Below are 13,434 nucleotides of genomic sequence, written 5' to 3'. Positions count from 1 at the left end.
AAAGCATGTTTAATCCATGTCAGAATATCTTCTGTTTTGTGAGGGAGGGAACCAGGACTGGGGCCCAGAAAGCAGGTCAGCCCAGCTGCCCAGGTACTCCTGAGACACACTTTGGTGACAGGTTTAAGAAGCTTGTTGGGGATGAACAGGCTGTTTGGAGGAGTGAGGTTCCTTGTCTTCCATCAGGCTGCAGTGACTGTAAGTTGAGCTCTGAAGGAGATTCCCAGCATTCCTGGGGCAGGGAGGAGAGCACACCCCTGGCTCCTGCGAGCGCTGCAGTCCTGCTGCCTGGCTGGGGAAGGGGGTCCTCAGAGCCCCCATCTGGGCTTGCTCCTGGCATCTCTGCCAGTGTTCAGCTGGCGTGGGGAAAGAGGTTTGGAAGCAAAATTCAGCTCCCTGCTTCTCTCTCCTCTCACATTTTCGGGCAGCAGAGGACAGTCTCCTTGGGTGCAGAGGGTGTTTTGTTGTGCTCCCACAGCTCAGATGTTACTGGTTTGCCTGTTCCATCCTTCTCTTGATTCCATCTATCTTCATCTCCTTAGCCCTCACATCTGGCCACTTGACAACTCAGTGTTTCCTCCAGCACTGAGCTCCATTTGATCTGCCTTCCATCTTCTTGCTTACCTCATGCCAGGAGACTGACCCAAACAGCAGACTGCTCTGCTCCTTTTGATTTTCACCAGGGTTTGTGCAAATGTCCACTCTTCAATCATAGAATCACAGGATGGTTTGAGTTGGAAGGGACCTTAAAGATCATCCAGTCCTAGCACACCTGCCATGGGCAGGGACACCTCCCACCAGCCCAGGTTGCTCCAAGCCCCATCCAACCTGCCCTTCAACACTGCCAGGGATGGGGCAGCCACAGCTTCCCTGGGCAACCTGGGCCAGGGTCTCACCAACGTCACAGCCCAGAATTTTCTCCTAATGTCTCACCTAAATCTCCCTTCTTCTAGTTTTAATCCATTACCCCTTGTCTCATCCCTCCCTACAAGTCCCTTCCCAGCTTTCCTGGAGCCCCTTCAGGCACTGGAAGGTGCTCTCAGGTCTCCCTGGAGCCTTCATTTCTCCAGGCTGAGCAACCTCAACTCTCCCAGCCTCTCTCCAGCCCTTGGATCATCCTTGTCATTCTCCTCTGCACTCACTCCAACAGTTCCATGTCCTTCTTGTCTTGAGGGCTCCAACACAGCACATCAGGTTCTGAGGAACACTAGCCCAGGCTGCTCCTTTGTGTAGAAACACCAACCAGTTATGCCTGTTTACTTCATTTCTGTTTGTTCCCACACTGGGCCAGACTGGCAGTGTTGGAGTTCTGGCCCCTTTCCACGCTGGGCTGTGTGAGGTGTTGGGATGCTCGTTTTCCTGAGCTTTGTGGGAAAGGGGGCACAGACATCTCTCATTCCAGTGTCTCCTGAGGTCATCCAAGGAGGGATTCTTTCTTTGGAAAGCAGCAGTGGCTGTAACTGCAGTTCTCTGGGAAGCACTGCCATCCTGGGCTCTGTTCTCCTGGGAGCTGATGGGAGGGATTATGCAGTGGAAACAGAGCCTGGCCCCAGGGAGCCTCTGTGCTGTGTTCCCTGCTATTGTGTCAGGGCAGTGCAGCTTAAAAACAAAGTGATCCTTCCCTCCCCCCAGACCTGAGCCCAAAAAAAACCACAAAGAGATGACTCTGAGCTGCTGGAGGAGTTCTCCAGGGTGGCAGCTGCAGAGCCTGCTGTCTTCAGACACAAAGCTCTGATTCCTGTGTGCAGGGAACCCAGAGCTCCAATTGGGCTGTCTTGCCTCTCACAGCCTGGCTGGCTCTTGCAGCAGGGCAGCTGAGCTGTAGGAGCTGGTGTCAGCCCTGAGGTGACAGGGTACATCTCCAGGGAGTGCCACCTGGAGAGCTCTGGCCACCAGGGATGTGATTCCAGGGGCGAGGTGCTGAGGTGGATTAATGAAGCCTAAAAGTAATCAGCCTCCTCGGGGTCTGTAGCCCCTGTAACACGGGTAGATTCCCAAATGCTAAGCACTAATGCCTCAGGAATCCCCCTCCGCTGGCGTCAAGAGCTTACTGGTAACTGTAGAATTCTCTACATGGTTTGATTTCTTCTGTTTTTTTTAAATGCATTTAGCTCTGGCTTGAAAAAATATCCAGAGGGATCAGGAGTGGTGCAAACAGCAGCTGCTAATCCTCCAGTAGAGCCCAGTGTGGCACAGGAAGGACCCGTTGCCATCTGTCATGTCAAGGACCAGATGTCAGCAGTGCAGCTTGAGCCCTCTGAGTCCCAGCTGGACAGAGCGCTCAGGGAGTCACCAGCACAGACATCTGTGGAGGACCTGGATGCTGGAGTAGAAGCTACTGTGGTGTCCATCAAACCCACCAGTACCCAGTCACCTGAGGGGAAGCCAGAAGAGATGCAGCCGCCACCTGCCAGTGTGCAGGAAGAGGAGGCAGTTAAAGACAGTGCCCACCCAGAGCTGTTGGAACCTGCTGCTGTGTCTTCATCAGAGAAGGAGATCAAAGAGAAAGGTGAAGAGTTGCCTGCTCCCCCCGTTGAGCCAGCACAAGAGCTGTCTGATGGGGGCAAGGCTGAAGATGTGCCCTCAGATGGTGCAGCAGGGGGACACCTGGGGGCTGTCCCTGAGCCCGTGCCCCCCGGGAGTGATGCAGCTTCAGTGAAGATGGTGTCACCGGTTGTCACACCCGCAAACCACAAGTCGGATGCTCCTGAAAACAATCCTGTTTCTGATCCTGTGAAAACCAAAGATGAAATGCCTGTAACTCAGATAACAGAGAAGAAACCCATGCTTAAAACTGGGGCAGCTGAGGAGAAGAAGCTGGACGTTGCTGGAGCAGACACAGAGGTGAAACCAGAAGAGTCTGCCCTCAAAGCTGGAAGAGCTGCTGAAGAGAACCCTGACAAGCTTTTGGTCAAGGCTGGGGCAGAGACAGAGAAGAAGACTGAAAAAATTGTGGCCAGTGTTGGGATTGCTGTGGAAAACACTGCAAATGCTGTCAGTGAGAACAGTGAGGGAAGTTTAATCAACACCCAGCAAAACAAAGAGACAGGACTAGCAAAAACTGATGAAACCCACCAACCAGTTACATTCAACTCCTCTTTATCTGCCAAGGAACCCTCCTCTGTTGGTATAACACTTTTAAAGGCAGTGGTGTCTCTCCCAGATATATTGAAGTCAAGGGTTCCAGTGAGGAGAAAGAAGCCTTTGCTGTGCAAAGGAGGGGGTAAGAAAGCTCCCTTGAAACCTAAGCCCCAAGGCCAAGCAGTGGTGGAGAAGAAGATGGCCCACAAAGAAGAGGACCATCCACAACCTGGGAGCAGCCAAGCAAGTCCGGGAGATGGCAGCAGCAAATGTAAAGTGAGCAGAAGTTCTGTTGGTGGTGGAAAGGGAGGCAATGGGAGGAATTCATCCCAGCAAGAGAAGGACTCCCGAGTGGAATCTAGGGCTAGTTCAAAACAGTCTCAAGAGGGAGAGAGTAGATCATCCAGCATGAAGACAGACAACAGCAGCAATAAGGTGAGGAGGGCAGGAAGGCCAGTTCAGTGTGCCTGATCAGTAACTAACTCCATGCTTCTCTCAGATGTTGAGTATAGGACCAGGAGATTATGTTCCCCTTCCCTTTTCCATAAATCACTCAGCTGGTTTGGGCCACCAGAGGAGCTGGAGTAGCGAGATGATGGTGGGCAACCAGTTGCTTGTAGATGTGTGTGTGCAACGCAAGCAGGTGACTGGTTTGAAAATGCTACTTGGAAAAAAAATAATAAATAATGGCAGGAGAGTATTTGTGAAGTGAGTCTTTACTGAGTGTCATAACTTTTATGTTCTTGGATTAGTTCTGAACGGGAATGACCAAGCTTTCTGTCCTTTGTGAGCTGTATTTGCTTTGTCAAGTCCTGCACAGACACTGGTTACTGACCAAAGAGGCTGCTTAAGCAAGGTTCTACCTGTGAGTGTTGCTAGAGACTGTTTGCCTGGACTCTACTGCTGGTGGTTGGCTTAGTTCTGTATTTGCCAAGCATGCGATCAGAAGCAGCAATCTGGACAACTTAAAAAAAGTTCCTAAAGGGAAAAAAACTATATAGCTGATTTTTTAAAAAAAAAAAAAACTGTTTTTTTTCTCTTGTGGGCAGGTGGGTTGGTTGGGCTGATGTGACCTTGTGTCTGGTTTTGCAGGCTCCTGTGGGTGGCAATGCTAAGGCTTCCAGGAGTGGCAGCAGCAGCAGTGCAAAGCAGAAAGAGGTAAGGATGTGACCCTGAAACTGGAACTGGCTGGAAAATGTGTGTATGTGTGTGTCCCAAGAATCCTCAGTGTCCTCCCCCAGGGAGCTGTGGCTGTTACTGGTTGTTACAGGCATAAAGCTGAGAAGCCAAGTCATTTGGAAGAGAAGCTTGATTTGAGGAGTGAGTGTTAAAAGGGGGTGTTTTTTTGGTCTCAGATGTTGTTTGTTGGAGAAATAGAGAATTAATTACTTGGAACCCAGTTGCCTGCATGAGAGCTTTCCTTGTCGTCACACCTGGGAGGAGAGGGAGGAAGGCTGCAGCCTTGTAGCTCTTTCACAGAATCACAGAATCCTAGGGCTTGGAAGGGACGTGGAAAGATCACCCAGTCCAACCTCCCTGCCAGAGCAGGGTCACCCAGAGCACATCACACAAGAACATGTCCAGGTGGGTTTGAATGTCTCCAGCCAAGGAGACTCCACAGCCTCTCTGGGCAGCCTGTCCCAGGGCTCTGTCACTCACAGCAAAGTTTTTTCTGATGTTTACGTGGAACCTCCTGTGTTCCAGTTTGCACCCACTGCCCCTTGTCCTATCACTGGGCATTACTGAAAAAAGCCTGGCTCCATCCTCCTGACACTCACCTTTTACATATTTGTGAACATTGATGAGGTCACCCCTCAGTCTCCTCTTCTCCAAGCTCAAGAGACCCAGCTCCCTCAGCCTTTCCTCACCAGGGAGATGTTCCACTCCCTTCATCATCTTTGTGGCTCTACCCTGGACTCTCTCAAGCAGTTCCCTGTCCTTCTTGAACTGAGGGGCCCAGAACTGGACACAATATTCCAGATGTGGCCTCACCAAGGCAGAATAGAGGGGGAGGAGAACCTCCCTTGACCTACTAACTACACCTTTTCTAACCCACCCCAGGATGCCATTGGCCTTCTTGGCCACAAGGGCACATTGCTGGCTCATGGTCATCCTCCTGTCCACCAGGACCCCCAGGTCCCTTTCTCCTACCCTGCTCTCCAGCAGGTCAGCCCCCAGCCTGTACTGGTACATGGGCTTGTTCTTCCCCAAATGCAAGACTCTGCACTTGCCCTTGTTGGATTTCATCAAGTTTCTCCCCACCCATCTCTCCAGGCTGTCCAGGTCTCACTGAATGGCAGCACAGCCTTCTGGTGTGTCAGCCACTCCTTCCAGCTTAGTGTCACCAGCAAACTTGCTGAGGGCACACCCTGTTCCCTCATCCAGGTCCTTGATGAATATATTGAACAGCACTGGTCCCAGTACCGACCCCTGAGGGACTCCACTAGTCACAGACCTCCCAACTAGATTTTGTCCCATTGACCATAACTCTGAGTTCTTCCTTTCAACCAGTTCATGATCCACTTCACTACCTGACCATCAAGACCACACTTCCTGAGTTTATCTGCGAGGATGCTGAGTGATTTGGTAGAGCAGGAGGTAGCCAGGACATCTCCATCCATGGTGCCTCTTCCATGCAAAGGCAGAGGACAAGGGGTGATGGTTTCAAGCTAGAGAGGGGGAGATTTAGGTTGGACATTAGGAAAAAGTTCTTTAATATGAGGGTGGTGGATCACTGGGACAGGTTGCCCAAAGGAGGTGGTGGGGGCCCCATCCCTGGAGACATTCCAGGTCAGGCTTGATGGGGCTCTGAGTGACCTGAGCTAGTGGGAGATGTCCCTGCTTATTGTAGGGGGGTTGGACTAGATGACCTTCAGAGGTCCCTTCCAACCCAAGACATCCTGTGTTTCTGTGATTGTTTCCAGTGGGTTGCTGTGCAAAGCAGGGGTTACTCTGCAGTTTTGTTGCAGTGTTGGCTGGAAGAAGTTGGGAGCCTGTAGGTTGAACTGCTCCACCTGCCTTTCTTCATTTCTTCAAGAAGGTGAAGAGAAATGCCCTCTGCCTCTCTTAGGTAGCTGGGCTTGGGGAAGGAAAGCAGGAAGGAGGTAAAAGAATCACTATTGATGAGTTTGTGTGAGCAGCCATAGATCAGACCAAGGCTCTCCCAGGGAAGTAGAGGGTCCCTGTGGAAAAGGGATTTCTGAGAGAAGGTTGGAGCCCTGAACCCTTTCATTAATCAGAATGCACGTGAAGTTCTCTCATGAGCAGCCCAGAGTGGTTGTGGAGCTGATGGTAGTGCTGAAAACAGGGAACACTTTCCTGGCTGGTGTTCCAGGTGTGTCTGTTCCCTTTGAAAAGAGGTTTTCTAATGTCAGTTGCTTTCACTGCTCCGTTCTTCCCTCTTTCACAGCTGGTGAGAACCCAGCCCTGTGTTCTCCTTGGCATGGAGGGAAGAGCACAGTGATGCTGGATTTCAGTTGAAGTGTAACCAGGTGTTTTTCCTCTTGTTCTGCACTGTGCCCTCCTTGCCTTCAGCATCCCTCAGGTTCCTGGCTCAGGACGTGGCTGGAGTCACACCTTATTCCTGGTGTTTGTCAGCTTTTTAGAAAAGAAAGGGAAGAGAAGGCACGTGTGGAGCCTTGGAATGTCGGGTGGCTCTTCCTGCTGGAGGGTGGCTTTTAGTGCTTCTCACTGCACTCTGACTGTAGCAGAGGACACTTCATCTTGCCTTGGCCTTAAAGTTCTGCTCTGACAAGGGCTTTTTCACTGCCTGTCTTGGGTCCTGCCTGGTGCTTGATGGTGGGATGGAATATTTTGCAAAGAAAATAATTCAGGGTCGTTCACTGAAGAAACTGAATTGAATCATGTGGGGTGGAGGGGATACTTGAGTGCATTTGACTGGCTAAAACGAATGTATTAATGGACATAAAGTGCCCAGCTTCCCCACCTTCTCCCAGCATCCTGATGATGAAGCCCAGCTGTTGTACAGTGAGCCAAGAGCAGTGCTCTGCTCCAAAGCCATGCCTGCTGTCTGTGCAGATAACCTCAGGGAGATCTGGGATCATCCAGCCTGTGATTAAATTCCATATCTATCCATACAGGCCTCTCCAGATTCTCTCAGGAACACGTGGCATTAAATTCCTGCCAGTTCTTCCCAGTGATCCTAGAATAAATGGTGTGAGCCCTGATGGCAGCTGGCAGGGTCAAATGCAGGGTAAGGGGGGTGTCTGGATGCAAGAGGGTGGCTTTGCTGGATCAGAACATCTCGTGTGGTCTCCTGGTTTGCAGCAGCAGGAGCAGCAGCAGAATAAGAGAAGAGATGATAGTACTTGGGAAGGATACTCTGGTGATACTCAGATTCTCTCTGTTCCTCCTGCAAGGGAGGGTAGAAATACCCAGGGGTGTTCAGGACACTGTCCCTGTTCTTTCAACAGACACAGATTTTGTCCGTTCATCCAGCTGTGGTATTGAAAAATGCTGTGTGTCTCTGAGTCAGTTCTGCTCCCCCAGCACAGCTGCTGACAGGGAAAACTTCCACTCGAGGCTGAGGGCTTGGAAGTGTTTTTTCTTTCTGCCCTCAAGTTGCATTTCTCTCTTTTCCCCTCGAGGCAGCTCCAGCCTGTCAGTGTTTCTCACGAGGTGCCTGCGGAGGGAGGCGTTTGTGTCACTGGGTCGATGTTAAAAATGGGTTCTCTTCACATCTTTGCACTTCCCAGGAAGAAGAGCTGTTTCCATTTAACCTGGATGAGTTTGTCACCGTGGACGAGGTGGTGGAGGAGGTCGAGTCTCCCGTGAAGACACGGCGAAATCCACCCAGGGTGAAGAGAAAAGTTGGTGCTAAAACCACCTCCTCGTCTGAGCCTGGCTCCAAGAGGAGGAAAGGGAAGAGCTCGGTGGCACGTCTGCCCGAGAGTGAGCTCTCTTTTGTCACTCTGGATGAGATTGGGGAGGAGGAGGAGGTGGCTGCCCAGCTCATGGCAGTGACTAATTTGGAGGTGCTCAGTGACCCGCAGGGCCTGGTCGTGGTGGATGAAGTGATGGAGGAGGAGGAACTTCTGTCAGAAGCTGTGAAGGACCCGCAGTCGCTCGTTACGTTGGATGAGATCTCTGAGCAGGAGGACCTTGGTTCTCGTAAAGGTGTCCCCGGGTCTGCTTTTGAGGAGCAGGATTTGAAAGCTGAGCCCTTGGTGACTGTGGATGAGATTGGGGAGGTGGAAGAGCTGCCTCTGAACGAGCCGACGGACTTGAGCCTTGAGGAGGTGCCGAAGCAGAAGGACAAGGTGGCTGCTGAGAAGGCTGGAAGTGGTGCTTCCTCTCAGGTGCCTGATGATCCCAGTGCTCTGTTGACAGTGGATGAAATCCAGGAGGACAGTGAAGATAACCCCCTGGTGACTTTGGATGAGGTTAATGAAGATGAAGATGATTTTCTGGCCGATTTCAATCGTCTAAAAGAGGAACTAAACTTTGTGACAGTGGATGAAGTTGGAGAGGAGGATGAGGAAGAAGAAAACACTTTACCAGGGACAAATGTGAAAGAGGATGAAGACAAGGAAGATTCTGTTGCTGTTGCAGGACCAGAAGAAGAGGAAAATGCTGCCATTGCAGGACCAGAAGGGGAGGAGGTTGTGGCTGTTGCAGGACCAGAAGAAATGCAAGTTCTGAGAGATACGAGTCCAGAAGAAGAAAGGACTGCAACCCCAAAGTCAAAAGGTAAGGAACCTCTTGTAGTGTCTAGAGGGGACGTAGAAAAGATGCTTGTAACCAGGGCCAGACATGGAGAACCTTGTAGCAAAGAGAGGGACCTGTGAAACCCCAAATCTGTGACAAACCCAATGAGAGAGAGAGGGGAAAACCAGACTGAGCCAGGACAATGACCTGGGTGTTCTGTTAGCACACCTGTCTTTGGATGGAAAGTTAAGCTGCATGTTGAAGTGCTCCTGTGGTGCTCAGGAGGGTGAAAATGAGGGAGAATAGTTTATTTTCTCACCTTTAGTGCAAGGCCTGGTGAAGGCCCTGCCACAGCTCTTGTGGAGCCTGCAGTGACAGGGCCAGGTTTCTTAGGGTGAGTGCAAGGGAACAGACACACAGACACAGAGATGGAACAGCTTCCCAAGCTGGGGCTGGAGGGAGAAAAGAAGTAGGAGAACATTTGTAGTGTGGAATTAGCAAAAGATTAAGAAAGTCTAGCACAGAGCCAAGTGGGGGGAGCTATATGTAACTGAGAAGGAGAAGGTTTCTGGCCAAGGGTGACACAGTCCCCCAGGCTGGAGTTGTCTTTCTGGCTGTGCTGCTGCAGCAGGACAGTGACACAGCTCCTTTTGTTCTGCTGGGCTGGAAAAAATTCCCTCCCACTCCATGGTCACTGCGTGGGGAGGGCAGCTGAGCAGGGCAGCTGGGGAGGAGCTGCAGGAGCAGCAGGTATCCTGCTTAAACCAGAGAGAAAGGGGTTAGTTGAGTCTTATACACACCCCAAAAAGATGTACATGTTATATATTGTTCCAATCTTGTTAAGAACTTGATGAACAAAAGCACTTACTGCAAATGCACTGTGTTCTGTTAGCAAGGGAGCTGTAAAAACAGCTCCTAAAAGATCCAGATTTTGTGGCTGGACTCGGATTTTGAGACTTGAGTAATATGAGTTTCACCTCCTTTATCCTCCTTCCTAGTTTTCCTGCCTCACTTCTCAATCTCAGGAAGAACTGCTCCTTTCCTAAGCCCACCTCTTTTCCCTGGGGTTTTTACTAAACACAAAGCAACCAGAAATCACTGATTTACTGTCTATCAAATATATTATCATTTGTCCCTACCACTGCATGACCAGAGGTGGGTGTAGGAAAGGACAAGTTCCTGGAAAACTTCCAGGAATGAAGCAGCCACAGCTTCTCTGGGCAACCTGGGCCAGGGTCTCCCCACCCAGAATTTCTCCCTCACATCTCATATCTCCAGCTCCCCTCTTCCAGTTTAAAGAAATTCCCCCTCATCCCATCCCTCCCTGCCCTTGTCCCAAGCCCCTCCCCAGCTTTCCTGGAGCCCCTTCAGGCACTGGAAGGTGCTCTAAGGTCTCCCTGGAGCCTTCTCTTCTCCAGGCTGAACACCCCAACTCTCCCAGCCTGTCTCCAGAGCAGAGCTGCTCCAGCTCCAGTCTTGCCCATGGGATTGATGTCAGGAATGCCTGAAAATTGCTCTATAGAAGGAGCAAACCAGTCAGTGCAGCAAACAGCAAGGCTTGTACAGGTGGTTGTTTCAAGCAGTAATGAGCCTTTACAGATGGGTACAGAAAATATACATATATAAAAAATATGTATAAATACCTTGAAATGAGTGACTCCTTTGTATTCAATGTGTATTTCTGGCCCCCAGTGGATCAGCTGGGATCTGGAGATAAGGACCCAGTGTCTAAGCAGAAGAAAAAGGCTCCTTCAGAGGCATCAAAGACACAGAGTACCCCAAGAGGTAAGCCCAGACAAGCCCCCCCAAACACTCCTACAGCTTTCTTGCCCCTCTGGAAATGCCTCATTTGCCTCATGGCCACTTGTAACCTTGAAGTCCTGGCCCTTAAGCTGTGTTTTTACCCTGGCTCCTGCAAATTGGTGTTCAGCAAATCTCTGCTGTTGGCTGAATAGCAGCAGCAAAATAGAAAGTTCTTTTTTCCCTAAAATTCACGAATATGGGCTGATTTATTTACAATTAGCACCGTGCAGGGTAATATGCCCTTATGTTCTAATCTTGTTAGGAGTTTTATTACCAGCTTTCAGTGTATAGGGATGAGGGAGCTGCTTACATAGGTGTAAAGATGTCTGTGCATATTTGTATTCTCCAAGTTCCTCATCTAAAGGAGGTAAAGGGATGATGGTTTCAAGCTAAAGAGGGGGAGATTTAGGTTGGACATTAGGAAAAAGTTCTTTAATATGAGGGTGGTGGATCACTGGGACAGGTTGCCCAAAGGAGGTGGTGGGGGCCCCATCCCTGGAGACATTCCAGGTCAGGCTTGATGGGGCTCTGAGTGACCTGAGCTAGTGGGAGATGTCCCTGCTTATTGTAGGGGGGCTGGACTAGATGACCTTTAGAGGTCCCTTCCAACCCAAGATATTCTAGATTCTATGATTCTAAAATATTTTTCTGCACTGATAACACTTGAACTGCAAAAGAAGCTGCCAGGAAAGCACAACTCCCAGCTTGGTGGCTGTTGGGACAGAAAAGCCTTGTGCAGCACACTGCAGGCCAGAGGTGACATGGGTTGTGTATAAAATACTTCTGAAGCCAGAAGACTCTTGAGGTCCTTGCAGTGAACTTCAGATCCAGAAAGTTGCCCTATTTGTAGAAGAATTTGTGTCCTTCTCTGTTTATTTGAAGTAAAGCTGGATTAGAAGCCTACATTTTTGAATACTGAAAAAAAAAGTCATTAACTTCCAGTACTAACAGGATGTGGCTGAAGGCATCTGGCTGTTGTGAAGCTGGGGTGTTGTTGATGCCTTGTGCTGTCCCTGCAGATCTGGATTACCTGCTCCCAAAGGCTGGCTTTTTCTGTCAGATCTGCTCGCTCTTCTACGCAGATGAAACCTCTGTGAAAAACCACTGCAAGACAGCCCTTCATCAGCAGAACATGGAGGTGAGGCTGGAGCTTCTCCAGACACACAGGGCTGGAAAGAATGTGGTTCTAAGAATGTTTGCTGTCCTGAGGGCTCACCAGTTCCTGGGGCATGGGGAGCTCATGTTCATACTTCATGGGGTTTAGTTTTAAACTTGGACACAGATATTGTTAAGTCATAGAACCACAGATGGGAGCTTGGAAAAGACCTTTAGAATCCTCCAGTCCACCCGTTCCCCCAGCCCTGCCCAGGCCCCCACTGCCCCATGTCCCTCAGCACCATCTGCAGGGCTTGGAAACCCCTCCAGGGATGGGGACTCCCCCCTGCCCTGGGCAGCCTGGGCCAGGCCCTGACAACCCTTGCCAGGAAGGAATTGTTCCCCAGATCCAACCTCAGCCTCCCCTGGCACAACTTGAGGCCAGTTCCTCTTGTCCCACCCCTTGTTCCTGGGGAGCAGAGCCCGACCCCCCTGGCTCCAACCTCCTCTCAGGCAGCTGCAGAGCCAGCAGGTCTCCCCTCAGCCTCCTTTGCTCCAGGCTGGACACCCCCAGCTCCCTCAGCTGCTCCTCACAAGTTCTCCAGACACTTCTTCTGCTTCAGCCCCTTCCCCAGCTCTGTGCCCCTTCTCAGGACACACTCCAGCCCCTCCATGTCCTTCTTGTCCTGAGGGGGCCAAAACTGACCCCAGGACTCGAGGTGCCCCCTCTCCAGTGCCCAGCACAGGGGGAAGGCCTCGGTGAAGCCTTCCTTACCTGGGAGGGTGTGGGAATAGCTGCTGTCCTGTCATTTTTAAGAAGGGATTCTCTGCAGGTGGTGCTCTCTCTACACTGACCACTCTTCTTTTTACAGAAGTTCATGGCCAAGCAGCAGCAGCAGGAGGATAACGATGGGGAAGAGCAGAGTTCCAGGTGATGGGAGGAGAGGAGAATCCTCTCAGTGAACTAAACTTAGGGTCCAGTCAATTTTGTGTATTTTGTTATGAGTTCATTTGTAATTTTGTTCCAGAAAGAAGCTTTCATGTTGTATAAAGTTGAGCTCAGCATAGACAGACTAAAAGAAAAAAAACAAACCATTTGGTGGCTTTGATTTGTATATCAAATCATGGGGGTTGGAGGAGATTTCTTTCACAAGTATCAACGTGAAATAAATGTTCTTACTGTATAGTTACCACCAGGGGCCTGTGTTTGGTGTCATTTGCTGGGTGTTGCTCATTCTGGGTCACAGCAGTGACTGGGAGGGGATTCAGTCCTGAGATGTCTCTCTGGTGCCCCTTCATGGAGTTCTCAGCAGGTGAAATTTCACATCCTGCATCTGCTCCATGCTGCCCAGAGCAGTGACCCTGGTGGCCAAGGTCTCAGTGGTCCTGTGGGTTGTTATGTCCCCTTGAATTGTCCTTTTCCTCTGGGCTCTGCAGACCCAGGAGAGTCTCAAGACACCCAGGGGGGCAGAGCCTGTTCCAGCACTGCCTGGTGACCCTGCAGTCAGCCAGGGAGGTCACTGCCCCTTGCTCTTTCTCCTTGGCTGGTTTATTTTGGGTTGTTTTTTCCCCTTTTTTTTTCCAGCCTGTAGGTCAGAGCCTGTGGAGTTCTCAGCCCTGTGGCAGAGCTTGGTAACCTGCTCTGGGAGCTTCTTCTCTGAGGAGCTTGGGTCCCTGGCTGCTGTGCTGTGAGCAGGGGAGCTCACTCTGGATCATGACTGGTTTTGCTGTGAGCTTTTCACCTGGCCACTTGAAATTTATTTAAAAGCTGTTTTTTTTAACCCCCCT

General features: G+C 50.6%; 1 protein-coding gene across 4 annotated transcripts in view; it reads left to right on the top strand.

Moving 5' to 3' along the window:
• Nucleotides 1-12,842, top strand: part of ZNF638 (zinc finger protein 638) — a 57,945-nt gene extending 45,103 nt beyond the window's left edge. For all 4 annotated transcript variants that reach the window (XM_051617295.1, XM_051617296.1, XM_051617294.1 and 1 more), the window contains 6 exons: nucleotides 2,112-3,516; nucleotides 4,174-4,239; nucleotides 7,797-8,790; nucleotides 10,441-10,533; nucleotides 11,571-11,689; nucleotides 12,519-12,842. In XM_051617295.1, the coding sequence (XP_051473255.1) occupies nucleotides 2,112-3,516; nucleotides 4,174-4,239; nucleotides 7,797-8,790; nucleotides 10,441-10,533; nucleotides 11,571-11,689; nucleotides 12,519-12,581 (2,740 nt within the window). In that variant the 3' untranslated portion in view covers nucleotides 12,582-12,842. The remainder of the gene's footprint in view (nucleotides 1-2,111; nucleotides 3,517-4,173; nucleotides 4,240-7,796; nucleotides 8,791-10,440; nucleotides 10,534-11,570; nucleotides 11,690-12,518) is intronic.
• Nucleotides 12,843-13,434: the final 592 nt, after the last annotated feature.

The sequence above is a fragment of the Apus apus genome, chromosome 4 (assembly GCF_020740795.1).
Source record: "Apus apus isolate bApuApu2 chromosome 4, bApuApu2.pri.cur, whole genome shotgun sequence".
NCBI lineage: Eukaryota > Metazoa > Chordata > Aves > Apodiformes > Apodidae > Apus > Apus apus.
This window is presented reverse-complemented; position numbering and strand designations above follow the sequence as displayed.